At 44.1% G+C, this 26,722-nt stretch overlaps 1 protein-coding gene across 5 annotated transcripts; it reads right to left on the reverse strand.

Annotated features, from left to right (window-relative positions):
* Positions 1-1,990: 1,990 nt before the first annotated feature.
* On the reverse strand, positions 1,991-26,676 carry LOC113891217 (carboxypeptidase A4-like). Of its 5 annotated transcripts, none has more exons than XM_027538991.1 (11): positions 25,665-26,673; positions 19,464-19,545; positions 18,924-19,058; positions 17,605-17,703; positions 13,741-13,785; positions 11,766-11,870; positions 10,898-11,008; positions 9,529-9,619; positions 7,954-8,153; positions 6,754-6,838; positions 1,991-2,259 (listed from the first exon to the last, which is right to left on the reverse strand). In XM_027538991.1, the coding sequence occupies exons 1-11, from the start codon at positions 25,799-25,801 to the stop codon at positions 2,075-2,077; spliced, it is 1,275 nt and encodes a 424-aa protein (XP_027394792.1). In that variant the 5' UTR covers positions 25,802-26,673; the 3' UTR covers positions 1,991-2,074. The 5 variants fall into 5 exon arrangements, with proteins under 5 accessions (XP_027394792.1, XP_027394791.1, XP_027394796.1 ...); XM_027538990.1 differs by having other exon boundaries at positions 13,684-13,785; positions 25,665-26,672; XM_027538995.1 differs by lacking the exon at positions 17,605-17,703 and having other exon boundaries at positions 25,665-26,676.
* Between the last annotated feature and the right edge of the window lie 46 nt (positions 26,677-26,722).

The raw sequence follows: 26,722 nt of genomic DNA on the forward strand, positions 1-26,722 counted from the left end.
CTAATCTGTAGTTCTTTGTATGTCCTTTGTCTTTTGAGTGTATTATGAATATTATGGCTATCTTCTAATTTCCAACTTGTTTTCTCATTTTATAGTGTCTTTTAATGATATCTCTTAATGTTATTATAATCATAGGTATTCTTTTATGGTTTTTTATGCCTTGTTTAATAAATCTTTCTCTTAAGGAGTCTAAAGGACCATTTCAATCTTGGGGGTGGGCAAGGGGTTCCACAAACAGAGGTTACAGGCAAGTCACAGAGGCAAGCATGTTATATCTACTGAGGCATTGTCTGGTCTGCAGCAGCCCTGACTAGCCAGCACAAGCGACCAGCTGGCTGGCAGGTGTGCTCTGGTTATAGAATTGGATGTATCATGCTATTAGAGCTGGATACCATTAAAAATTCTAATCATAGACTGTAATTAACTTTCCTTGCTCTGACGCCCCGCTCACTAAACAACCTTCTGATTATAATTTGGCTTCCCATGTATCTTTGCCTACAGGGAGAGAATGTACTGTTCAGGCCGACGTGAGGATCCAATCCACTAAACAGTTACATGCCATGATGTAAATTAATAAATTTGTATTCTGATTTTATCATGTGCCTCATCTGAGCTCTGTAGGCGTGAGTCAGCATCCCCAAGTCTAATCAATACAGACACAAAAAATATCAAGCCTCTGAGCTGAAAAACTAAGAACTAGACCCAGGACCAGAGTGCAGTCACCAAGGTAACAGTACCCTGGAGGCCCCTTAGCCTGATGGAGAAGGATATGTCATGTGATATGTGGACAGGGATTAAAATTGACTTTTGACATTATAAAGAGCTGCATATTCAAAACCATGGCTTGGTTCCATTCAGGTGAAGGCAAAGAATAGAAGATGATCAGGAGACTCATATTGAATATTTATTGGCTTATGAGCACATACCAGATGCTGCACAAATCCTAGGCAGAAGGGTAAGATTTACAGACATGTTTGAAAAGAGCAAATTAAAAAAGAGAGAGAGAGAAAATAAAAGAGGCAGATGGTACATGCTAAGGAAGAATGTAACAAGAGGAGCCTGACTGATGAATCTTTGCTCCACCTTGCTACCCAAGGTCCAGGATGCAAAATAGAAAAAGCAACTTTAAAGATCGAGACCAAAAAATGAAAACCAGGAGAAGGAAACAAGGTACACCAGAGAACAAATAGGGATGTGCAAGGGTAGTAAGATTACCTAAGCCAGAGGAGTGATTTAGGACCAACGGGGTGAGAGAAAGATCTCTGAAGTAAGTTCAAAAGGCAAAGTAGAGGTGAGCCCATCAGGACAGATGGGGATAATTTAGCTATCCTGCTATTATATTAGATCAGCACTTAATCCAGGCTTTCTAAGTGAGCAGTACCTGAGGACACAGATCACCTTCTGGATCCCAGTTACACTGAATAACAAAGGGGAGAATGTGATCAGAATTGTAATATCTGGGAATTTTTGACCCAGTTATGAGACGTGAGTCTTATATTCAGACTAAGAGCGAACAAAAACAAAACAAGGGGATGACCTGTACTGATGACCCTATGGGATTTATTTTTCAAAGAAAAATATGTTCAAGAAGGAGTGAGATCAGTTAAAGGAAGTTCTGTGACATCTGTGAGACCAGTCTAAAAGACAGCATTACCTCCCACAGCACTTCCCTTGGGGCCCCCACCAGAGCAAGGCCATGGGTGTGGCTAGATCAGGATGAAACTAGAGAACCATTTCACATACCTTTTGATCTAAACATGAGGTAGAGACATGCCACCCAGTAAGGGTTGATCCTAAGTGTGGCTTGCCCACCCAGCTACGTGGAAGGAAAGGCATACAGAGGGCTCATTGAAACAGCAGAACCAAAACACAGCAGGCTGGCAGAAGTGCTTCTCTCAGCGCACGGCCAGAATGCACAAACTACAAGGAAGGGGGCTGGCCGGGGGCTGACCTGTGTTCTCTACAAAGCCAGAAGACTCCGACTCATGTGTGAAGGAACAAGCTCTCTTTAATAATGGCCTCTGTGTGTGTGTGGACAAGGGAATACAAAATGTAGACAGAGCAAGGCTCTCTTCTAGATGTTGTTCCGCACATGCTCCATGATGGTCTTGAGCCCCAGCCAGGTCTCCTGTGCAGTGGGGATGATCTGGTCGGCTGGCAGAGCGAAGGCATAGAAACCAGTATCTCTCAACTCAAAAGAGAACGCATACTTGATGCCATTATCATATGCCCAGTCAATAGTGTTCCCACTAGCTGTATCTGTTAAGTCAAAAAGAGAAAACACTTTGAAGCCTAGTTCCTTTCAGGGTTAGACGGGATGGGGCTCGGAGCGCTGCCAACCTGTGGTTCCTCAGTGATCTACAGTTCTTTCTGAAAGTCATCAACCTACAACACACAAATGTTGACCTGATCCCTGTGTCTCAGGCCGTCCTGCACCAGGAAGGTCTTCACCAGTCTCAATCCAGGAGATTTTAAATCCGCATTTCCATTTTGTCACCAATTCACTGTTTGGACTCCTTCAGGTCACTGGAAGCCAATCTCTGCAGAGTGTGGGAGGCAGCCTCCATCACAGCCACAATGATCCTATCTCCTAGTATTCACATCCTTGTGTAATGCCCTCCTATACTGGGCAGGGCCAACATGATCTGTTTGACTGCAGAAATGAAAGTGTGCACCCTTCAAAGCTAGGTCATAAATATCATGGCTTCTGCCCTTGCTCTCTCTTGGGTTACTGGCTCTGATAGAGCCAGCTGTTATGTTGTAAGAACACTCAAGCAGACCTTTATAAAGAGGTCTATGTGGTGAAGAACTCACTGCCAACAATTAGCAATCACTTGGCAGGCACCAGAGTGAGTCTGAGAAGCAGATCCCTCAGCCCCATTAAGCCTCTAGACGACTGTAACCCTGGAAGACATCCTGACTGCAACCTCCCGAGAGTGCCTGAGCCAGAGCCACCCAGCTAGGCAGCTCTTGAGTTCCTGACACACAGAAACTGTATAAGAAAATTCATGTTTATTGTTTTAAGCTGCTAAATTTTAGGATAACTTTTTGCATCTCAAGAGGTAACTAACAACACAGAGGGAAGGAAGCACTTGGGACTTCCCTTTGTCAAAAGGCCAAGGAGGCAAAAGCCTGTTTTCCTGCTTCTTCCAGTCAAACTCTAGCAGAAACTGGATAAAGGTGTAGTGTAGATGATACTGAATAATAAAATAACAATGTCAACAGCAGTTATCATTTGTTGAACATCTACCATGAGCCAGTCATCATACTGGTAAGTTTACATTTAATCTTTAATAAACCAGTGAGATGGGTATTACTGTCCTTGTTTTTCAGATAAGAAAAAAATCCAGGCTCAGAATAGAATACTTTGTCTAAGAAAACATAGATGGAAAATGGCAGGGCTGGAATTCAAATCCATCTGATGACAAAGCCCATGCTTTCTTCAACCTACTTGGGGTTCAGTTAGAATGTTTTATATATAAAACATATGGTGGTGGTGGTTTAGTTGCTCAGTTGTGTGCAATTCTTGTGGCCCCATGGACTGTAGCCCACCAGGCTCCTCTGTCCATGGGATTTCTCAGACAAGAATACTGGAGTGGGCTGCCATTTCCTTCTCCAAGGGACCTTCCTGACCCAGGGATTGAACCTGTGTCTCTTGTGTTGTGGCAGTCTCCTGCATTGCAGGCAAATTCTTTACCAACTAAGCTACCAGGGAAGCCCATAATATACACATGTCTGTTAAAATATGGGTCCCTTTATTTTTCCATTGTTCCTGAATGTTGTTTCTTATGATACCATTTGTGATTTTCTAGAGATGCTGCTTCACGGAGAAGGCAATGGCACCCCACTCCAGTACTCTTGCCTGGAAAATCCCATGGACAGAGGAGCCTGGTAGGCTGCAGTCCATGGGGTCACTAGGAGTCAGACACGACTGAGTGACTTCACTTCACTTTTCTCTTTCATGCATTGGAGAAGGAAATGGCAACCCACTCCAGTGTTCTTGCCTGGAGCCTGGTGGGCTGCCGTCTATGGGGTCGCACAGAGTCATACACGACTGAAGCGACTTAGCAGCAGCAGCAGCAGCAGAGATGCTGCTTCAGCTGCAATTACATGTTCCCTGAGGTTATGGAATAGGCTCTCCTAATCTCTCTGAAATTCCTGTATAATTCCTACAGATTTTCTCTACCTGGAGAAAAATGCTGAATAATAAACAGACTATGGCACCAGCAAGTTACATAGCAAGCTCAAGTATTTCAGAACAGGTTTTAAATTCAGGAAGAGGGCAGGAGGACCTCTGCTGAACAAACTGATCAGATTCAAGAACTTCACTTTACTTGGGTCCTTGCTAAGTCTACCTACCTACTCTTTTTTAAACATAACTGGGAACATACTAATAACACTGGTGTGCACACTCTATTTTTCAATTAACAATTGAAGATTATTTCCTATTAGCACATACAGATCCACCTCATTCACTTAAGGGCTGCATAATGTTTCACTGTAAATGAGGTGAAGTTGCTTAATCATATCCGACTCTTTCTGACCCCATAGATTGTAGCCTGCCAAGCTCCTCTGTCCATGGGATTTTCCAAGCAAGAATACTGGAGTGGACTGCCATTTCCTTTTCCGTTTCACTGTAGGAATACACCAAATGCATTTTCATCCAGTACTCTACTGATAAACATTTAGGTGCTTCCCAGTCTTCTATAACTAAACAATGCTGTCATGAACATCCTTAAAACTCACAATCTACCCATGAGCCAAACAAGCTCAAAGACTTTGTTTCTAAGCCCTTAGTAGATCAGAATCTGTGAAGAGGAGGGGAAAGGGTTGCTAGAGGAAGGTGGCCTAAGGAAGGAGACATGAAAATTCTAGAAAGCAGACACAAGAATTAAAGAAGCAAAACAAGCTGGGCTATTTAGCAAAAGGATTGAACAGTCCAATATAGCACAGAAGGCTTTCAAGATACAACAACTGACATTCAGAAAGCCACTCAGTCATGAAGAAAGGAACTTAAATCTCTTCTACATGCTCAAAGAAGGCAGGAGAGTGTGAAAATCCATTTTAGAATTATTTATATTCATACAAATACAAATAATTTGTATAATTGAATAATATATACAAATTTTATGATTCATCTAAAAGGATTAATCTAAGGAAAGGGTCAGCACTTGAAGGAACAAATGTCAAGTACTTACGTCCTACACACCCTAACCCAGAGAGTGAGAGTATTTTTATACAAAAATTGATTTCATTTTGGGGAAGAAAGGAGGGCAGGCAAAGCCTGTAAAAAATACAGAAGATGGGCTCTTGAAAGAGGTAGAAAATATTATGTCTCTTGATAACACTCAGGAGAGCCTTTGTCCTACTCTGTTGGAGCAATCTGATGAGTATCTCTTACTTTGGGGACAGCTTATGCTGGGAAGAAGAATGTTTTTTGATATGGGAGGAAAAGGCTATTCTTTTTTTTTTTTTTTTCTAATTTTATTTTATTTTTAAACTTTACATAATTGTATTAGTTTTGCCAAATATCAAAATGAATCCGCCACAGGTATACATGTGTTCCCCATCCTGAACCCTCCTCCCTCCTCCCTCCCCATACCATCCCTCTGGGTCGTCCCAGTGCTCTATTCTTTAAACTGGCGTTTAGACCCAAAATCCAGGACTCTGGTGATCTGCAGAGATCTTTGGAGAGGACCTCCTCAGAAGGCTCCTGCCAACTTCCTTTAGCTCTCTTTGGCATAGGGCTCAGTTCTGACTAATTAAATAGAAGGTGGTGAACCTCTCCTGATGTGTTTGTTCTCAGAGGTGCTCCCATTCAACAACACTAGTAATGATAAACCATGAGTAATTACTAGCTTGTTGATGCAATTAGCAACACAAACATCAACATCCTGCTAAGTGCTTTATGCAGCTTGGTGGCATGTGAAATACAGACAAGAGTGCTGAGGTCAGAGTATAGATGAGGACCTAGGAGGTGGGATGGAGAATCTTTGCAGAAGAGGAAGACTGAGGAGAACAGCAGTTGAGGGCAAAGTAAGTAGGATGGGAGAGCGAGTTACAGTATGGAAAAGGAAAGCAATATCGGCAAGTTTTCACGGGCTTTGAGGGCAGACCAACTGTTGGAAAACTATTTACAGAGGAGGCACCAGAGGGGGAAAAGAAGGGCACTTGTTTGAAAGGAGCTTAGCTCCCCATGTTTGTGTTTCTATTTCCCATTTATAGCTAGGGCCTTGGAAAATAATCATATCCTTCAATCTGATCTAAAAATTTAAAGATCAGATCACAGAATAACGGAACTAGAAGGATCTCAGCAGGAATAGAGTGAAATGCTCAGATGAAACACTTCAGCGAGAAACCAAAACAAAAGTATTTCCTGAAACTGAGGTTGAGTTGTAGGTCATGGGTCTCAAGACCCTCGTCAGGTCTGCAGTCTTCATAGAGTTTTTTTGTTTTTTCAGCTCAATGCTAATGACTGTCCAGAGGACCTCCTAAACCAAGCCTGCTATGCACATGTTCATTTCAGACAGGATGGTGAGGGGGTCCCCTCCACGCCCTGGTACCACCACCCCAGTTCGATGAAGATGGTTGCCTGCAACAACTACCACCACACGGACTTGACATAAATTCAGCCTATCACTAGCAACAAAAACAGGTTACAACATAAAAAAAGGCTGTCTTGTGGCTCTTCTCCAGCTTCAAGTATCCTCTCCAAGTGTTCCCTAGTAACCAGTAAACTCAGGGAGTACTTACAGACAGTGGAGCCGACAGAACCCACTTGGTACTGAGTGCCCGACAAGGAAGCCATAGCTTTGGATGCATTCCGTGCCACCATATCCTAGGAGCGGGAGATCATTAAAGTGAGAAAGAATGGACTCTGAAGCCAGACATTCCTCAGCTGTTCTGTACTGCAGTGGATTGGAAGATTCCCGAACCCCCACCCCCCAACCCCTCCCCACCACCCAAAGTTCCCTTCTGGTCTCCTTCTTTCCCATCTGACCAGAGCCAAGGCCTAACTATAAAGTGAGAGAAATGGAATGGTTTCTCCAACTCCTTCTATCACATCCTCAGTTCTTTATTTCCAGTTTGGGGCCAGGGTAAGGAGAGAGGTGGAAGAAGGCCAGATAAGTGCTCTGAAAACAGGTGTATTGTAAACTCAAGTTGGGGTGCTGTATTGCAGCTCTTTGCAGATCTGGAGGGCTGTTCACCAGCCCATTAGAAATCTAGTAAAGGCATCACCATGTTCACCTAACCTGAGGGAAGGGAATGTCATGTTCATGAAGACAAGGGAAGGGCAAGTATGTTCAAGCGAAAACCTTTTAAGAGTTTGGGTGTTCTCAGAGTGGAGGTGGAGAAAGGGCCACCATATATGGATGTGCCCTACACAGAGGACCTGCTTGAGACCAAAGTCTAGACCACACCTAGTCATAAGCCCTGTAGCTGTGACCCCTGGCAGAGGGGCACACTCAAGCAAACCAGCAGAGAAAGAGAGGCCTGCAGTCACTCTGCAGGTGTCAGGCCCACTCCAATGAGTTCACCCTAAGTGTCTGCTCACATCCTGGGGTGAATCACTGCATGCGGTATAGAGCACCCCTGGGCTGTGGCCTGCACCCTACTTAAATTCTACCACACCCCGAGTGAGGAGCACCTCCCCCTTGGACACCACAATGCTGCCCACAGTTCTTGACAAGCAGTGGATCTGCAATACATTTTGGTCAGAAAGACAAGTGAGAAGGAAAAACAGCATCCAGTGTGGATCTTGGAACTCACAGCAAACACAGAAATAAGGAGGATCATCTTCTTCCTGTTCCCAGTAGGCCTGATGGCACATTGCAGAGAAGAGAGAGAGAACACTGGGCCCTTCTGGAAACAAGCCCAGCTTCTGGACTTTCTCTACAAAGCTCGAGAACCACCACTGTAGCAGCACCCAGAGGAAACACATATACCACTTACCAGTTCATCAGCATCCGGGACTCTGCTAGTTGTGTAGCCATATGGATACATCACCAGCTGCGAGTAGCTGTGCAGGTCGATGAGGCATTTGAAGTCCCCATGATTTGTAATGAAATCTGCCACCGATTTCACCTCCACTTCTGAATGGGCATGGAGTCCATGATACGTATCAGAGCAAGGGTCGTTACTGGTTCCCACTCCTGTGGGGAGTGACCCAAGCAGAAACGTTAACCCATGGGCTAAGGAAACAGAAATGCAGGATTCTCCACCCAGAGGAGAGGCAGAAAGCATGCACAGGCCGCTGCTGGCTGCCCTGAGAATCTAGTCCTCAATGTGTATATATTGTGGGGAGGGTGTGGAAGTGGGGTGCTGAATCTGCCAGTGTTGAGCAGGAAAATTGATAATTCCTTTAATGGATAGAGTTGACCTTGTACTGTATCACCAACAATTAATGTCATATTTTACAAAGAGTAATTAATATGTATTCTTGATAATTAATATGAATACTAATTAATAATGAAAATGACTCCATTTATTCTCCAACTAATTCTCTTGGTTCAGATCTTAATGGCCAAGTGCTGCCAAAAATAATCCATTGTTGTGGCTAAAATCTCTTGATTATTTGACAGATATTTAAAATTATTGCCTTCTATATTACCTCACAATATAGCCCCCTAAGGTATCTGACATGTATGTGAAAGCATCCCTGTTGTGACTTAGCTTTGATGCCCTCAATTGCCACATTTTTATCAGCTCCTTTCCCACAGTCACATTATTTTTCCCCCAATGGTTTGTGTGGTATTTCTACACAAGTAAGAAAATTAAAACCATTACATTAAAACATCACATCAAAAGCAAAACATCAGTACAGCTGTGGAACAGTGAAAGAGAACCACCAGAATTTGGAATTGAAAAGTGAGTTTAGATCCTAAATCTTATCAACCGTATGCTCTTGAGATTGTCGCTGAGCTTCCATTGTCCCATTTCCAATAAGAAAACTCACTCTCTAGGTCAGAAGAATAAATAAGATAATATATGGGAAGCTATATAGCATATAGTTGGCACTACTGTGGGGGTGATTTTTAAATAGCTGGAACTCAGAATCCACATCTTCTAATTCTCATTTTCGTTCCGTAACATCAAAGGGCAGAGGTTCATATTAATACATCTAAGGGTAAACTGCTATAGTTTAATCTTCACAACGTCATCCTGCCTGTTGGGGTAATAGTGCTAATTGCTCTCTTCTGTTACCACCAAGAGCCCTTCCACCATTCAGTAACTTGCCCAGGAACCAGGATGGCCAGGTAGAAGGTCAGCTCATGGATTTGTATAAGATAGAATAGTTTTAAAGATAATAGTGTTCTCTCAGGAGGACAGAAACTGCTCAGTCATTCCCTTTCAAAATTACACTGAACAATAATATAGAGTGATACACAGAATAAGGGATTTGCCCAGTTTCTCAGTGAACCAGCAATGGAGATAGCCTACAAACCAGTTCCCTCACTGCCAGCTCAGAGACCTAAGGACAAGGCTACCCAGAGGTATCAGGATTTAACAACTGTCTCCCCCACCTACCTCCAAAATGAGAATCCCAATTTCTATTTGGATCAGCACCAATGCAGGTGCTTCTAGGATTTACAGACCGTGTCTTCCTCCATAATCGGTTCTGAAAAATTCATCAAGGAAGAAACAGCATTCAGAGATGGGTCAGGGCACAGAAGAGGTAAAGCTTTTCTTTGGGGGGCCTATGATAGAGATGGCACCATGGATGGGGCGAGCTGCCTGAGTCCTGGAGGCAACTTCAGAGATTTGAAGGATCATCGGGGTTTCAGCCTTCTCTAACTGCAGAGTCTCCTCTCCTTCCCCAGAAGGGAGAATTAGCCTCCTGATCGGGAGAAAAGGACTTCCCCAAAATGACCTGATGCCACCTGAATCCACTGAATAATTTAGGGCTTCAGTCAAAGTGGAACAAATGGACATTATCGGCCTCAATGATAACTGACGTGATAGCAAGTGCACAGCAACTATTGAACCCTTGCCTAAAAAACTGACCTGACTCCAATCGAGCATCTAGATCTGACCGCAAGTGAACAGGAAACACAGGGGATGAGGGAATAAATTAAATGGCACAGAACAAAGAAGTCATCAGGCAAATTCAGAATGTGACACATTTTACATGACAATTTACTTGGGTTTCTCCAACAAATGAATGACATTCTAAAAGACATGTGGGGGTAGGGTAGGGATGGGGAAGACGCTGTATAATTTAAAAGCCTGCATAGTTGTAACAACCAAATACAGGTACAGACCTTATCTGGATCCTAATTTCAACAAATTGACTCAAAAGACATTTTAAAGATAATTAGGGATATTAGATGATATTGAAAAACTTCCATCCAATTTTTTTACTGTTGATAGTGGTGGTGTTTTAATTATCATCAACTAGAGATGAAGATGGCAACCCACTCCAGTGTTCTTGCCTGGAGAATCCCAGGGACGGGGGAGCCTGATGGGCTTCCATCTATGGGGTCACACAGAGTCGGACACGACTGAAGCGACTTAGCAGCAGCAGCAGCAGAGATGAAGACTAAAGAAGTTTTGAATGAAGTAACCTGATGTCTGGGATTTGCTTTAAAATACATCAGAAAAAAAAAATATGTAGGAGGGAAAGAAATGAAAAGAAGATAGGTAAAGTGTTGATAATTGCTCAAGATCCATAATAGGAAGTTCATTAGACGATTCTTTATAAGAAAAAAAACATACCCTGGTAACCCTCAGCCCAGAGAATGACTGGAAAATGAGACCCCCCAAGGAAGCTCCTAAAGTGCACATTTTATGGAATTTTTATCTAAGGTCATAGATAAAGGTCTATGCAGTCACAAAGCAAGGAAATCAACAAACAGGTCTTAACTCCAAGCCCAGCCCATCTGTCAGTATTACTCACGTGAGTATGAGTGTACACATATCCATCAGGATTGGCCACCGGCAACAAGAATATATCCATTTTCTCCAAGATGGAGGTGATGACTAGATCTCTCCCATAATCACATGCAATCTAAGCAAAGACAACATGCTTGTCAGCTATGTCTTTGCAGGCTGGGTTGCTAGATCTAAGTCAGAGTATCTTCCCCAGATGCCCAGCTCCTAGAACAGCATCTACCCTCTGGCAGTCTCCCTGCCACCCTTGTAGGTGCAGCTCTCTGCAAAGCCCACGGAGCACTTCAAAATCTGAGGGAACATGGCTACCTGATGACATCAACTTCAATGAGTCCTGGGCTGCCTGGTTTATTCTTCCTTCCAGGGGGTAGGAGCAGGGGAAAGGAGAACCACACATCATAATAGTTATTAGGAATATGAGCCCCTGTGCTAGGGTTGGGGAAGATGGATCCTCCACTCGCACCACCCCTCCTCCCTGGAACTGGCTTCAACTAGACTTTCCAGAGGGACAGAGCATGGAGATAGCATGAGGTCCCTGAGGGCCAGGAGAGCCTGAAAGGGACTGAAGGTAAAAATTATCTGAGCCTTGCTGCTGAGCAGGACTGACTATGTGTCAGTGTTTCAGGGCCACCTCTACAGCTCATTAGTATGCTCACTGCTATGAGCGGACATTGCCATTTAGCTAAACTATGAGGCTGACTGTGGGGCTCTGATCTTTTGTTTCTCCAATTTGAAAAGACTCCCCCAGCCTATTGTTCCTGTGAGAGTACCCTCCTAACCTACCACATCCCACCCCCTCCCAGGTACAGCTGCATAGTACAGTACAGGGCACCCCTGGCCCTGCAGAATGCTGGGCTAATACTAGGCGACATGACCTTTCTCGCAGTCCAGATTGCTGTGGCCGATGAGATCCACTCCCGGGCATGGATGCCTGCATTCAGCCAAATGGCCGGGCGCTGCCTGCCTTTTCCAGTGCTGAACTGGAAGAAAAAAGAGGCCAGAAAATTACCCTTCTGTCTGGCTGTGTGTCTACTCACCTCTCCTCTCCTCTTCCCAGTTCGCCCCTATTCATTTAAACCATTTAAGATCATTCAGAGGCCAAATGTTCCTGAGGGCACCATCCATTTATCAAGCTTCTCCAGGTCGAGGAGCTTAATTGACTGGCAGGGCCGAATTGCAGCACCACAGTTCCAGGCAGCTTGAACCACTCCAAGGTTGGAAGCAAATGGGAAGGGGAAACAACTGCTATTGTGAATTATAATTTCAGTGTGATTAGAGATAATATTATGTCTCTTAAATGGACTTCCTGGTGGCTCAGATGGTAAAGCGTCTGCCTACAATGCAGGAGACCTGGGTTCAATCCCTGGGTCAGGAAGATCTCCTGGAGAAGGAAATGGCAATCCACTCCAGTATTCTTGCCTGGAAAATCCCATGGATGGAGGAACCTGGTAGGCTACAGTTCATGGGGTCACAAAGAATCGGACATGACTGAGTGACTTCACTTTCACTTTATGTCTCTTGAATGACCTCAAATGGTATCTCAACAGAGAGGTACACAAAAGTGCATGAACCAGCCTGTTCTAGCTGATGCCATAAATGAAATCAGTTTTAAAATGAGGAAGGGGGTTCACTATTGCTTACTGCATGAAATGAATTCTGACTGCTCCCTTTTAGTGTTGGGTCCCCTTGGATCAGAGCTTGGTGCTAATGAAGCAAAGGTCTCCATCAGTTGGCAAATAATCTAAATTTATGTAGATTATTTGACAGCAACCAGCTCAAAGGCAGGGCTTCTCCCACTGGTAATTTCACCATTGCTGTAAGCCTGGATCCCTCAGGACCTGTATGGATCTAAGGGTTTGACAAATTCTAGGCACCATCACTTGTTCCATGGTTTATATCTCCAAATTCCTTTTTACTCATTTGGCTGGATTATTTATGTAATTTATGTCACTGCCATAAATTCTTTGCCTCTTTTGCCAATATAGACCTAAAATCTGTTAGAAATATCTGGAAATTAGGCTTGATGTAGCCAAGGATCATAGACTGGGCTTAAAATTACACCAACCTCAAAATTACCGTCCTAGATTGCTTTTCCAATAAGTACCCCTAAAAAGCAGAATGGAATTTTTAGACCCATCCCAATTTGTCTTCATATTTACAGAAGATGGGAATGGAGGGAAAAGACTGTGGCCAATCTGAAAGCTTTCTGAAACACTAACCACCTCCCACTTCTTTCATTTTTAAGTTTTATTAGTTTTCTTGGCTGCCCTGGGTCTTCATTGCTGTGCATGGGCTTTCTCTAGCTGTGGTGACTTCTCTTGCTGCAGAGCAAGGCTCTAGGGCTCACGGGCTTCAGCAGTTGCAGGCTCAGTAGCTGTGGCACACAGGCTCTAGAGCGTCGGCTCGGTAGTTGTGGTGCACGGGCTTAGTTGCCCCTTAGCTTGTGGAATCTTCTTGGACCAGGGATTGAACCCAGGTCCCCTGCATTGGCAGGTGGATTCTTAACCACTGGACCACCAGGGAACTCCACTCACCTCTTCCTGATCCTGCCTTTCAGCCAAAACTTGGAAAGGGATGTGCTCCTTCTAACTCCATTCACAACAAGCAGAAGCAGGGGACCCTGTGTCAGAACAACTTCTAACCCGAGCAGAGGTGTCCCCACCTCACCCTCCTCCCTGAAGTCAAGGAGGTCCTTACAATCTGCCTCTTTCAAAAGTGTGAGGGCTGAGTCCTAGACACAAGGAACCAGGAGCCTGAGTCCAGTCGGGCTCTTCAAGGTGCATGGAGCCTCACCTTCAGGACATACATCAACCGGTTCTCAAATGAATGCCCAATCTTCACTGCGCTTACCAAGTGAGGATAAGATTTGACAATGCTGTCCATCTCTTTGTGAATCTGAAGTGTGAAAAAGTAAACACAGGGGCATTTAAAAAATTTGTTCAGCTCTAGATGGGTATCTGTGAACTTTATTTTGTTGATCTTAATGATTTTTTTATAGTCCCCTAACCTTGGGGTTGACAATATGAAATGCTTAATATTAAGCAACTGCCTAAGAATCCATGTCTATGATTTTCTAGAGAAAAACACATTTGTCCACAAAATTATAGTCCGTTAAATGAGAGTAGAAACATGTATACAAATACTGCTAAGTGTGGCCCTTTGCACTATACTAGTCTAGGCCGTATATTGTCACCCTGCTTATTAAGTTATATGCAGAGTACATCATGAGAAACGCTGGGCTGGATGAAGCACAAGCTGGAATCAAGATTGCTGAGAGAAATATCAATCACCTCAAATATGCAGATTACACCACCCTTATGGCAGAAAGCAAAGAGGAACTGAAGAGCCTCTTAATGAAAGTGAAGGAGACTGAAAAAGCTGGCTTAAAACTCAACATTCAAAATAACTAAGATCAAGACACCCAGTCCCAACACTTCATGGCAAACAGATAGGGAAACAATGAAAACAGCAAGAGACTTTATTTTCTTGGGCTCCAAAATCACTGCAGAAGGTGACTGCAGCCATGAAATTAAAAGATGTTTGCTCCTTGGAAGAAAAGCTATGACCGACTTGCTGCTGCTGCTGCTAAGTCACTTCAGTCGTGTCCGACTCTGTGCGACCCCATAGACGGCAGCCCACCAGGCTCCCCCGTCCCTGGGATTCTCCAGGCAAGAATACTGGAGTGGGTTGCCATTTCCTTCTCCAATGCACGAAAGTGAAAAGTGAAAGTGAAGTCGCTCAGTCGTGTCTGACTCTTTGCGTCCCCATGGACTGCAGCCCACCAGGCTCCTCCATCCATAGGATTTTCCGGGCAAGAGTACTGGAGTAGGGTGCCATTGCCTTCTCCGATGACCGACCTAGACAGCATATTAAAACCCAGAGACATTACTTTGCCAACAAAGGTCCATCTTGTCAAAGCTATGGTTTTTCCAGTAGTCATGTATGGATTGAGTTGGACCACAAAGAAAGCTGAGTGCCAAAGAATTGATGCTTTTGAACTATGGTATTGCAGAAGACTCTTGAGAGTCCCTTGGACTTCAAGGAGATCAAACCAGTCAATCCTAAAGGAAATCAGTCCTGAATATCCATCGGAAGGACTGATGCTAAAGCTGAAGCCCTAATACTTTGGCCACATGATGAGAAGATGACTCATTTGAAAAGACCCTGATGCTGGGAAAGATTGAAGGCAGGAGGAGAAGGGGACAACAGAGGACCAGATGGTTGGATGGCATCAAGAACTCAATGGACATGAATTTGAGCAAGCTCCGGAAGTTGGTGAAGGACAGGGAAGCCTGGCATGCTACAGTCCATGGGGTCACAAAGAGACAGGATTTAGCAACTGAACTGAAGTGAGTCTAGATAACCACCTAGGGCCCCATTTAGCCAAGATTCTTGAAAGAACTCCCCTCCTTTTTTTTCATCACTTTTCCCATCAGTTAGGAAGAAAATTCAGCATGTACTATAAATATGTATAATACCACACAAGTATATTATGTACATTATAAAACAAAAAATAGAAACAAAAGTTGTTACATTAATAATAAATTCAAATATATGTAGAAATATAAATAGAAATTGCAACAGTTTATTCCTCCATTCCAGTGGACTATCTTGCTTACACCCCACTGTACAAGCACTCCACTTTGGAAGTGATTCTTCTAAAGACTTTGATCTCTCAATTGAAGAGCTGTAACAAAACAAGGTTATGAATGCTTTTATTTGCTTTCAGGGATAAAAAAAAAAAGGGTTTGCTTTAAATGGAATTCATCCACCTTAGTTGTTCAAACTTTTTGAGGGCTGAAATAAAGAAATAAATGAATTTATATTTAGACCTTAAATTTGAAAGAAGGAGCTTTACAGAGAAGGAAAGTGTGCAATCAATACAGAATAAAATCAAGCTTAAAGGGTTTATCAGACTTGCAGTCATTATGGCAGACTGAGCAAGAAACTCGCTCTCAAATATATAGGCAAGCCAGATAAAATACTATGAAAATGAGTCCCAGACAAATTTAAAAGCCAAAAAAAAAAAAAAGGAAAAATTGTGCCAGAAATGAAGAGAGAGCAAGCTAACAGAGTACAGGACAAAAGGTGAAGCCCCAGGGCTAGATATCCGTCTTAGGTTCTGAGGGTTTATAGCAACCAGGAAGAGGAGTAGAGGGCAAAGGACCCTGCCTGGAGCAAGGAGCAAGTTCCAACTTGAGAGCTGGAAAGTGGTAATTATGGCCATGAAAAGGGCCTGGAAACTCTACCCACCGACCCTAGAAAGTGGAGCAAAAGCCAGATGCCTGCCTGAAGTTATGAGAGGAGAGTTACTCAGGAAAAGTTAAAACAACAAGCTGTGTCCAGACATGGGGTTGCAAATTCACAGTGCCAACACAAGGGGAAAGCTTACCCACAACAATAACAAAAGTAACTGCCACCACAACAATACGCACACAGGGTCTTAAATTAGAAACCCTGGCAGAAACAAACAGGAAATTCCCTTTAGAGACCTAAGAAGGTTTAAGTGATTGTGGGATATGTGCTTGTAAAAGCTGTTTTTACAAAGAACTGAATACGAGTAGCCTTCTGCTGCAAGCCAGATGACAATGATACCTCAAGTCAGAGAACAAAATTGAGTGGATAGGAACGTGAGGATCCTGCAGCAGTCAGGTGAGGGGATGGTGTTTCCAGAATCTTGGGTGACATTTGCAACCTGTTAGCTCAGCTCGGGAGTGCCCCGTGTTAATGAGGCTATCGTCACGGGTTGGATCCCTGTGTGGGCCTCAGCTCCATTTTCGTCCATGGCCCTGGACTGAACTCCTGACTTTATCCAGCTGTTTTGCAGATGTATGTCAGTGGTCACAAGAGGGATCAAGGGGCAGTGTGGCCAAGTGTACACAATAAACAAAGCTACTGACAATCCTGGGAAAGAAGTGGGAAAAAAGCTTGGGGAAAAAACCTCATCTGAAAGAAAAATAATTCAAAGTATATGCCTCATGAAAAGCATGCCAGGAACTCTATCTTTGGATATATATTCAGCCATAGGAAACAAAATACCAGTTTAGATTTGGGGTTTGTTCCTGAGTTAGTAGAGAATTTCCAGACTAAGGAAAAAAACATTAGGGGCCTAAGAAAACCATAGGCTACGTGATTCAGTTCCATTCCAGTCCTTCTTGGTTCTTCAAATTCCAATATTACATTAAATTATTCTGCTCCAAATTTCTTATTTGAAGGGTTGGCTTACCTTGAAAGTCATTTATATAAGTGATTTCTAACTAAACACAGCACCAACATGTATTATGGAACAAATACCCATTATAAGTAGTCATGATAAATGAGTGGAAATATTTGGTTAACCTTGGAAATAATCACTTGTCTATTTGCCTGGGATAAGTAACACTTTAATCTGGGTGAATAAAGTACAGGGATTCTGGTGGAATATAACAAGGTTGAATTACGAGGACTGAAAATGGTTGCAATTACTTCATGGTTTTCTTTGAGGGGTTGCTTAAGAAAAGAAGGATGCATGTGGGAGTAAATGTTCAGTTTGCATTTCACTCTGCTCTTAGGAGATAAACAACCCAAGAATCAGAAAGAAACTGAAGTGTACACATTTTAACCCCTCATTGTAGGCGTACTGTACTAGGGACTAACACCTCCTGGAAGTAAGGAGAGGGGTTACAAAACCCAAAAGGCCAATGATCTGATCTTCACCTGCTTTGAAATACTTACATCTTCCAGGGTGTGATAGGCCCCATAGTTAAAGCAATTATTGCTCAGTTCTTGACGTACATTGAGTTGTAGCTGTTGGTGTTCACTATCTAAAACGTTCTGAAACAGACATGGCAACATTACAAAGTGATTCTCTGGGGGCAGAGGTTCATGTTGTTTCCAGTCTTCCTTGGGATATGGGCTGGCCAAGATGGCAGCACCCTCAGCACACATATCAAGCAGCACAAACGTCAAGGTATAAAAGGGGGTCAGATTTCTTCCCCGTATCTATAAAATCTTACTTCTTGGAGCCCAACGTACAACACCTCATTCAAAACTCACTTTCTCCCTGGAAGCAACATATGTGCCATTTGGTTATTCTATACTATGAATTCTCTAGACGTCAGCCTGCATCTGGTATCCAGTGCCTCTGAAATACCCAGCTTGGGAAACCATTCAGAAACAAAGAAATTCTTACAACCACTCCTACTTTGAAGGCTCCTGGCAGATGTCTGTGACATGTGAGGATGATTAATAAGCTCACAGCTGCTCACACCATCAGGAAACTCCCAGGCCAAATCACCAATTAGCCCACAACCCACCTCGGTGAAGGAGAGAACGTGAGCCAGACACTGTCCTGCTGTTCAAATACAGCTCGTGAGGCTGGTCTCTGACTTGGGCAGTGACGCTGACTCTGCTAGGGGCTGCTGGTAACATTCTCCCTTTCACCAACCACGCTTATTATTTATTTTTGCCCATGCCACATGGCATGAGGGATCTTAGTTCCCTGATCAGGGATTGAACTTCTCCCCCTTGCAATGTAAGTGTGAAGCCACTGGACCAGCAAATAATTCTCAAAGGATATTTTTTATGACTGGCCTTCAGCACCTCCCCACCAGCACACATTCTATTCTTCCCTCTTGACTTCAAATAAAAAAAAAGAGACTTAATACTTGTGAGATAGCTATGACATACCATGCACTGTTAGATATTTTATGTACATTTAAGCACTTAATCTCAATTAATCGTATGAAGTAGATATAACTATTACCATTTTACTGATGAAGGAACAGAGTCTCAAGAGGGTAGCAGTTTGTCTGAAATTACACAGCTAGTAGTTAGCAAAATCAGGATCTGGATCCAGATCTGACTGGTTTGCCATGTAAGCCCTTTCTAGCACAACATGTTCCTCTAACAAGTCACTGCACTTTACTTCCATATACCTCAATGTCTTTATCTGTTCAATGGAGAAGAATGAGGCCAGAACTTGAAAATGTTCCAAGTCCACTCTGGCTACTTGGTCCTATGCAAGACCAGTGGAGGGACCTTGGCCTACCCACCTGCAGGTCTTCAATAGCCACTGAGTACTCTAAGCCATGGTCCTCCAGGAAGGATTTGACTTCCTGCAGACTGAAAGAAGGGACCAGGACATCTGCAGGATGACCGAGGGTAGAGGGAGATTTCCACAAGTCGAGCTGAGGAGAAAAGAAGTAAAACCAGGTTAAAGGATAGTTCAGGTAAAAAGCACAAAGAACTCATTCTTCTAGAACAACTGCCAAAAGCCTGGGTGGTCCCTGAGAAGCTGAGTTCTGCACAAGGGCAAACTTCTGCCATTTCAGTTTTATCTGGTCAGGCCTGCCCAGCAGGCAACACATGGCAAAGCTCAAGGAGTGACAAGTCAATGGCAGAAAGATGAAGCCCTCTGCTAAGGACCCCATCTCCCTGGAGAGCACTTCCCCACCAACTCTCTCCATTGTATAAAGACATGTTGATTAATATAGGATTATACACAGAAACTCTTCAGGAATAACAATGCCAGTGCTGCAAGAGTCTTCTCCCACCACGGTTAATTGATACTCAAGAGAAAGAGAACTAGGTACCTTAAGGTTGTCTGAATTCACTAGCCGATTGAGTTTGCTGATCTCATCTTCATTTCTGATGTTAATTCTGAAAACTTGGTGCCTGGAGAAAGTGGGGGGAAAAAAAGCAAAAGATAATGGTAAAGCTTTCAGCTGGCAAATAAACCCCAGGCCTACTATCCCAGACATAATGAAAGGAAATGGTCTAGTCTTTGGTTATAATATATAGCCACTAAAAATAAGGCTACGTGGCAAATATGAAAAAGTGCTTATGGTATATAACTTTCAGGGAAATATTAAGTGAAAGAGCAGGACACAAAATTGTATGTATGCCATGACTGTAAGTATGGAAAAAGCAGATGCATTGGAAGAAAAACAGACAACGGAAATATAGCAAATGCTGACAGTGCTTATGTTCGGGTCATGGGATTATGGATGACTTACTTTTTTCCCCTCGTATCTGTTTTCTGTAATGTGGTCATATTACTTTATAATGAAAAACATATATATTTTGCAGAAAGGAATGTTCCTGAGCTACACGCAAAGCTAACTCAAGACATAAAGAGGCACTTCTTCACTGTCAAGGTCTAGGACTGAAACTGGCTGAATGTCCACGCTGGAAAGAGCAAGGAAAGAGAACAGACCTTCCATCCTGGGAGGGTTAGTTATTTTTCCTCTTACCAAAGAGGGGAGAGGCTGGGTGCTCTCCAGGCCCTTCCAGCTCCGGAATCCTACACCAATGCATGGTGCTGGGGCTGAATTTGGGATTCATCCCCCCAATGGGGCTCTGACAGGGCCCAGAAGGAAGCTGGCCAGTCCCAAGCCCCCCTTTGTTGTTCGTCCTGCACTCGTTTCCTATACATCATTTAGCTCCCGCGGCAGCAGCAGGGGTAGAGGCCCCCGAAGTCCTGTGTGTGGGTGGGAGAAGGCCAAGCCTGAAAAGCTGCCTTTGTGCTCTCAGCCGGCTCAGAGAGCCAGGGGAGCCATTAGGCCGTTGCTAGGTGACGGCCCGAATGAATCGGCACTCAACACTGTCACATGCGTCATCCCTTTGACACAAATGAATGCGGGAAGAGCTGCTGGAGACGGCTGTGGGCTGAAGGACCTGTTGACAGAGAAAATGGTTCTGTCACAGGGAGCTAAACGTGCAGCCTCACGTGGCAGATCAGCATCTCCTCATCAGAAAACCGGTCTAATCCGGATGAACTCTCAGAGCTTAACTTTGTTCTGGGAGCTTCTGGGGGGTCTCCAAAGGGTCTGGTCTAGCCTCTAGGGAGGTAAGGTCCGCTGCAGAGTTGCTTCCGTTGCAGGCAGCAGATTTGAAGGGAACGCCATTGCTGAAGCCTCACTTTCCCCCTGCTCATCTGGTCTCCACAGGGTCCTGGGAGGTGGGCAGCCAAATGCATCCCATGGGAGTCTCTGAGCCCACAGTGGAGAAGCCACTGGCTGGCAGGTATCAGCCCGAACCTGACAGACTTGCTACATATTGGACTGCAGCCCTGGGAAGATGGGGAATCAAACCACCATTTCCCTGATACAGGCAAGCAGCCTTGCAAAAGTAACAGGTTTAAGACAAAAGGGAAACCCTTCCTCCTAGCTGAGTACCAGGACCTATCTGTAGAACTCATGCTCTGTCACAACCTGTCCTCAATACTCCAGAAAAAGGGGCATCTTAAAAATGGGTGTTCTGCCTATTTGCAGGGCAGCAGTGGAGACACAGACATAGAACAGACTTGTGGACACAGTGGGAGAAGGGGAGGTAGGATGAATGGAGAGGGCAGCATGGAAACATACATTACCAAACGGAAAACAGACAGCCAGTGGGAGTTTGTTGTTTGACACAGGGAGTTCAACCGGGACTGTGTGATAACCTAGAGGGGTGGGATGGGGAGGAGGCGGGGTGGAATGGGAGGGAGGTTCAGAGGGAGGGGACATATTATATCTATGGCTGATTCATGTTGATGTATGACAGAAACCAATACAATATTGTAAAGCAGTTATCCTCCGATCAAAAATAAATAAAATTTTTAAAATGGGTGTTCTGAAAAGTGCCTGTGCACTGGCATCTCTGTTAGCAAAATGAGGCATTGGTAAAATACAGCATTGACTAGAGTATCACAAAGAGAACAAGGAAGGAGAAGGAATAGGATGGGCTCTTAAGAATATTAAAACCATGTTACACATTCATCCACAACATGTGCTTTAATTCTCCCAAAGTGGTAACTTCACAGCAGAACTTTCATACTCCTGGGCACAGTCCACAAGGGAGTACAGGGAATCTAATTGGCCCTGATGATGATTAAACTCACAGCTCATTTCATTACATCCTAATTAGCCTTGCTCCAAAGGATAAAGACACATCTGTAACATGCAGACAGGCAGGGCGGAAAAGCTGGTACAGAATAGAGTCTTTCCCCACATGTCTCTCCTCCGTCTCTCCCTCCTACACATTCTTGGCTCCAGCTTCACTCAAATCCCAAATTCACCATACGTTTTGCCCTCCTATGCCTTTGCACATGTTGTTTCCTCTGCCTGGATATCCAGCCCTTTTCTTTATCTGCCTAGCCAATCTCTCACCCAGGCTTTAGGATCAACCTTCATCACCCATAAGGTTTTCCTCAACCAGAAAAGACAATGTTAAGGACAATCTTCAGATGGCACTAAAAACTGGCAGGAGGCAGGGAGGATCTAACATTATTCTCATGAACGTAAGTTCATCCATACCTAGAAGCAGAAAAAACGTAAGTGGGTGCCAGGTGAAGGGCAGCCTTTCTCTTGCCCTCACTAGCTTTGTCTCTATTTGGAAAATGCACCCTGAGAGTGTGGGTGGTGGAACATAACCTATCTCCACCATCTGGAAATCTTTTCAAAGATTTAAGCTCTTTCTGAAGATGGAAAATTGGCCTGGGGAAGGGGACATGCTGGGGTTTGCAGGTTGCCATGTTTACCCTTCCTACTCCACACAGGTAAGTGTTCCTACAGCTCTTCTTAACTCTGGTGCTCTCCAATACCCGGACTGGCAGCTGCTGCCAACACAATGGTCAGTGATCCACTCTCAGCATTTTCACACTCATCCCATGTGCTGGACAGTCAGTAGTCACCTTGGTTCTGAGCTTCTATCCCTCCCCCTTTCACCATGTGGGTGGCCAAGCAGCACGTTCTTTGCGCCTTTCTTACTTGCATCCCCAGCCAGTCTTAGAAGCCACCACATCTGACATGATTTCATGGAACTCTTAAATGCCTACCAGTTACTGCCAATGCTACAAGTTCTGCAACTATTTCCTGTTCTCTGCCTGCTGTACACCTTTAGGCATCCTGGCCACCATCCTATCCTTAAGATGAGTGGAGCCCAGGAGAGAAGACACCAGCAGAATGAGAGAGACTGGGGAGGTGGGTGAGTTAGGTGGAAGGAGCAGAGACTGGGGCTGGTGGGGGGATGAAATCATCGCCTCCATCTCCATTGGCACTGTTGCCCCTACAACCCAACCTGCTTCCCGGCTATCCAATCACTCGAATGCTCAGAAATCAACTTCCCCTGGCTCTAGATGTTCACCAAGTTGGGTGTCTAGGCTATGTTTATGGACCTCAGGAAGAATTCCTCCACCTTTGCTGGTTTCCCTACTATAAGGCGAGAAAGATTTGAGAAACCTGTATGCAGGTCAGGAGGCGACAGTTAGAACTGGACATGGAACAACAGACTGGTTCCAAACAGGAAAAGGAGTACGTTAAGGCTGTATACTGTCACCCTGCTTGTTTAACTTATATGCAGAGTAGTACATCATGAGAAACACTGGGCTGGAAGAAGCACAATCTGGAATCAAGATTGCTGGGAGAAAATCGATAACCTCAGATATGCAGATAATACCACCCTTATGGCAGAAAGTGAAGAGGAACTAAAAAGCCTCTTGATGAAAGTGAAAGAGGAGAGGGAAAAGGTGGCTTAAAGCTCAACATTCAGAAAACAAAGATCATGGCATCTGGTCCCATCACTTCGTGGGAAATAGATGGGAAAACAGTGGAAACGGTGTCAGACTTTATTTTGGGGGGCTCCAAAATCACTGCAGATGGTGACTGCAGCCATGAAATGAAAAGACGCTTACTCCTTGGAAGGAAAGTTACGACCAACCTAGATAGCATATTCAAAAACAGAGACATTACTTTGTCAACAAAGGTCCGTCTAGTTAAGGCTATGGTTTTTCCAGTGCTCATGTATGGGTGTGAGAGTTGGACTGTGAAGAAAGCTGAGTAACGAAGAATTGATGCTTTTGAACTGTGGTGTTGGAGAAGACTCTTGAGAGTCCCTTGGACTGCAAGGAGATCCAACCAGTCCATTCTGAAGGAGATCAGCCCTGGGATTTCTTTGGAAGGAATGATGCTAAAGCTGAAACTCCAGTACTTTGGCCACCTCATGTGAAGAGTTGACTCACTGGAAAAGACTCTGATACTGGAAGGGATTAGGGGCAGGAGGAAAAGGGGATGACAGAGGATGAGATGGCTAGATGGCATCACTGACTCGATGGATGTGAGTTTGAGTGAACTCTGGGAGTTGGTGATGGACAGGGAGGACTGGCGTGCTGGGGTTCATGGGGTCGCAAAGAGTCAGACACGACTGAGCGACTGAACTGAACTGAACTGATGACACTATTGATTAAAACTGTCTGCAATTTGCTCAGGCACACAGCACTTTCTGTGTAAGCTCCTATGGTAAGCACTCCAGAGCCCAGCCAAGCAGTATCAACCCAGGTGTCCACTGCATTATATGAGAAATCTGTATCTTGAGAAATAAAAGTTTTTTTTTAAGCCACGTGAATAGATGCAGCAGGAGCCTGAGAGCTTTATGCGTCAGCCCACATAGCAGCAAATGTAGTTATTACACACTTACTGCTGAGCTGCCTGTGGAGAAATCTCCTTCCCTTACCACCTGTTATGCCTAAGCGCTCTGAGCTATTTGGCAGTAGAGACCAGGTGTGAACGGAAGTCATCACCATAAAAATTACTCAATCACACATGAGTAATTACTTCAATAAACAATCTCAAAGTCCCTTTAGCCAGATAGTATAATGGAGAGTTAACTAACAGATATAGACAAATCAGTTAGATATAGGATTCTTTCTGGAGATTGTTGTTCAGTTGCTCAGTCATGTCTGACTTTTTGTGACCCCATGGACTGCACTTGGGTTTTGCATTCAGAGTTCCAACTCCCCTGCTTACCAGCTGAGTAGCCTTGGGCAGGTTTCTTAATCTTTCTAAGGCTGAATTTTTTTCATGTTTAAATTGAGGAAAATAACACCCCTGCCTGGCAGAATTGTGTGATCCAAAAGATAATGTACGTGACAGCTCTTTGCAAATGGCAAAGCATTATGCAGTAATGAGTTATTAGAATTCAATCTTCCAGTAGGGTACCACAGCATCCTTTCATCTCTCCTACCTCCCAATGTCCTCTCCTTTGTAAACCAAAAGGCATTCCACGTGGAGCACATGTGCCTGTGCACGCGCACATACAGAATGAACAGGTGTACTGTTGCCTTTCACAGCTAAGGCTAAGCAAGACCCATCAAATCTCCATATGCTAGATGCTACCAAGAAGGGTCTGCCAAACTTAACTGTTAACAGGAAGGTGAAGCCAAGAAGCCTGTGACCCAGGTTTTCCTCTAAGTATGGCATAAACTGGGCTTCCCTGGTGGTTCAGCGGTAAAGAATCCACCTGCCAATGTAGGAGCCTCGTGTTCAATCCCTAGGTCAGAAAGATCCCTGGAGAAGGAAATAGCAACCCACTCCAGTACTCTTGCCTGGGAAATCCCACAGACAGAGGAGCCTGGTGAGCTACAGTTCATAGGGTTGTAAAAGTTAGACACAACTCAGCGAATAAACAACAACAAAACATAGCAGAAATTAGAAACAACTGGTAAGTCCTAGTAGTTCACACAGGAGTAAGAAAGTAGGAGATGCCTAAAACTGACCTTAGGAATAAGAACCTGGAAGAAAGAACTGGCGGGAATTATGGGGCTGGGGAGGGACCAAAGACCACCTAGTTTTGACACGACAGCTAAAACTGAGCCTGAGAAAGAAGTAATTGGTCCAAGATACAAGAGCAGAGCTGGGACAGGAATCCAGGTCTTCCCTCTCAGCACCATACCACCTGAGGTACAATCAGCCATTCATGTCCAAATCTATTTGGTGCCTGTATCTCTGAACTAAGTAATAAGTCCAAAAGGGACTTACCCAGAAAATGTTTCTCGGTCACAGATGCCAGACCCAATAAGGGCCCCAAAGAACAGTATCCACTTCATGTTCCAAGGATGCCAGTCATAAAGTGGTTGAGTCAAGCTGTATTTATAAGGAGTCTGAGGCAGACTCATGTCCTCAAAAATGTTAATATGATTCCTAAGCACCCTTGCAACTCTTGACAGTACATCAGGTGGGTCTTTGATGCCTCTTGCATTCCTTTTGAGTGATAAAGGCCAAGCCTCTTGACCTACAAAGTCAGAAATCTGCTCCTCAGGCTGGAAAAGTCTGTGATAAGGGTTCTGTATTGCTTAACACTTGGTTTTAAGGATTGTTTTTTGAGTAAATAGGGAAGTCCCACAGGGCTGGATAGAACTTACACTGACAGAAGAGGCCAGATTATAAACCTGAAATTGTGTTAGCTCTAGAATAAAAATAAAGACTGTCAAAGAAACCCCAAGTCAACTCCAAGATCACACACTTCACACACTTGACAAGCCCTTCTCTGGTGAGAGTAGATCATGATGGAAAGTTTGTGGCTTCTGTTTTGAATCTAACACTTAATTTTTCTGACTCCACTAAAAAGGCAAAAATATATGAGGTACACGGTATAGGAGAAATGTGTTAGTCTTAATAAATTATCAGTTTTCCTTGGAATCTAAAAAGATAAGGCTTAATAGCATTATTAATAAGACTTTCTTACATTTACTAGGTTCCGAGTCTGGTGTCCTTTCTACCAAGTCACAGAAGAATAAGTGGAAGACACTCATGATCTCCACCACTTCTTAAGGACTCTGGAGCCTTTCAATCCGCCCAAGGTGCCCCAGATCGCACAAGCCTCCCCCATTCTACTGTCCCCCATCCACATTCTTTCTGTATTTTCTCAAGGGGAGTGGATTCAACCAAGGGTCACGGTTGGGAGTGCTAAAGAAATGTTATTCTGACATGTGTTACAACTGTAAGAGAGACTTCATTCAAGATTATTGCAACAAGACTTCCCTGGTGGTCCAGTGGTTAAGACTCCATGCTTCCAACACAAGGCGCACAGGTTAGAG

Source organism: Bos indicus x Bos taurus, chromosome 4 (assembly GCF_003369695.1).
Source record: "Bos indicus x Bos taurus breed Angus x Brahman F1 hybrid chromosome 4, Bos_hybrid_MaternalHap_v2.0, whole genome shotgun sequence".
NCBI lineage: Eukaryota > Metazoa > Chordata > Mammalia > Artiodactyla > Bovidae > Bos > Bos indicus x Bos taurus.

Excerpts from the sequence above, each read along its gene's own strand:
- LOC113891217 (XM_027538990.1), bottom strand. The coding sequence starts at position 25,801 with ATGAGTCTGCCTCAGACTCCTTATAAATACAGCTTGACTCAACCACTT. Across the intron at positions 6,839-7,953 it reads TCCCGGATGCTGATGAACTG|GATATGGTGGCACGGAATGC; the intron begins GTAAGTGGTATA and ends TCCCGCTCCTAG. Across the intron at positions 2,260-6,753 it reads TTCTGTCGGCTCCACTGTCT|ATACAGCTAGTGGGAACACT; the intron begins GTAAGTACTCCC and ends TTGACTTAACAG.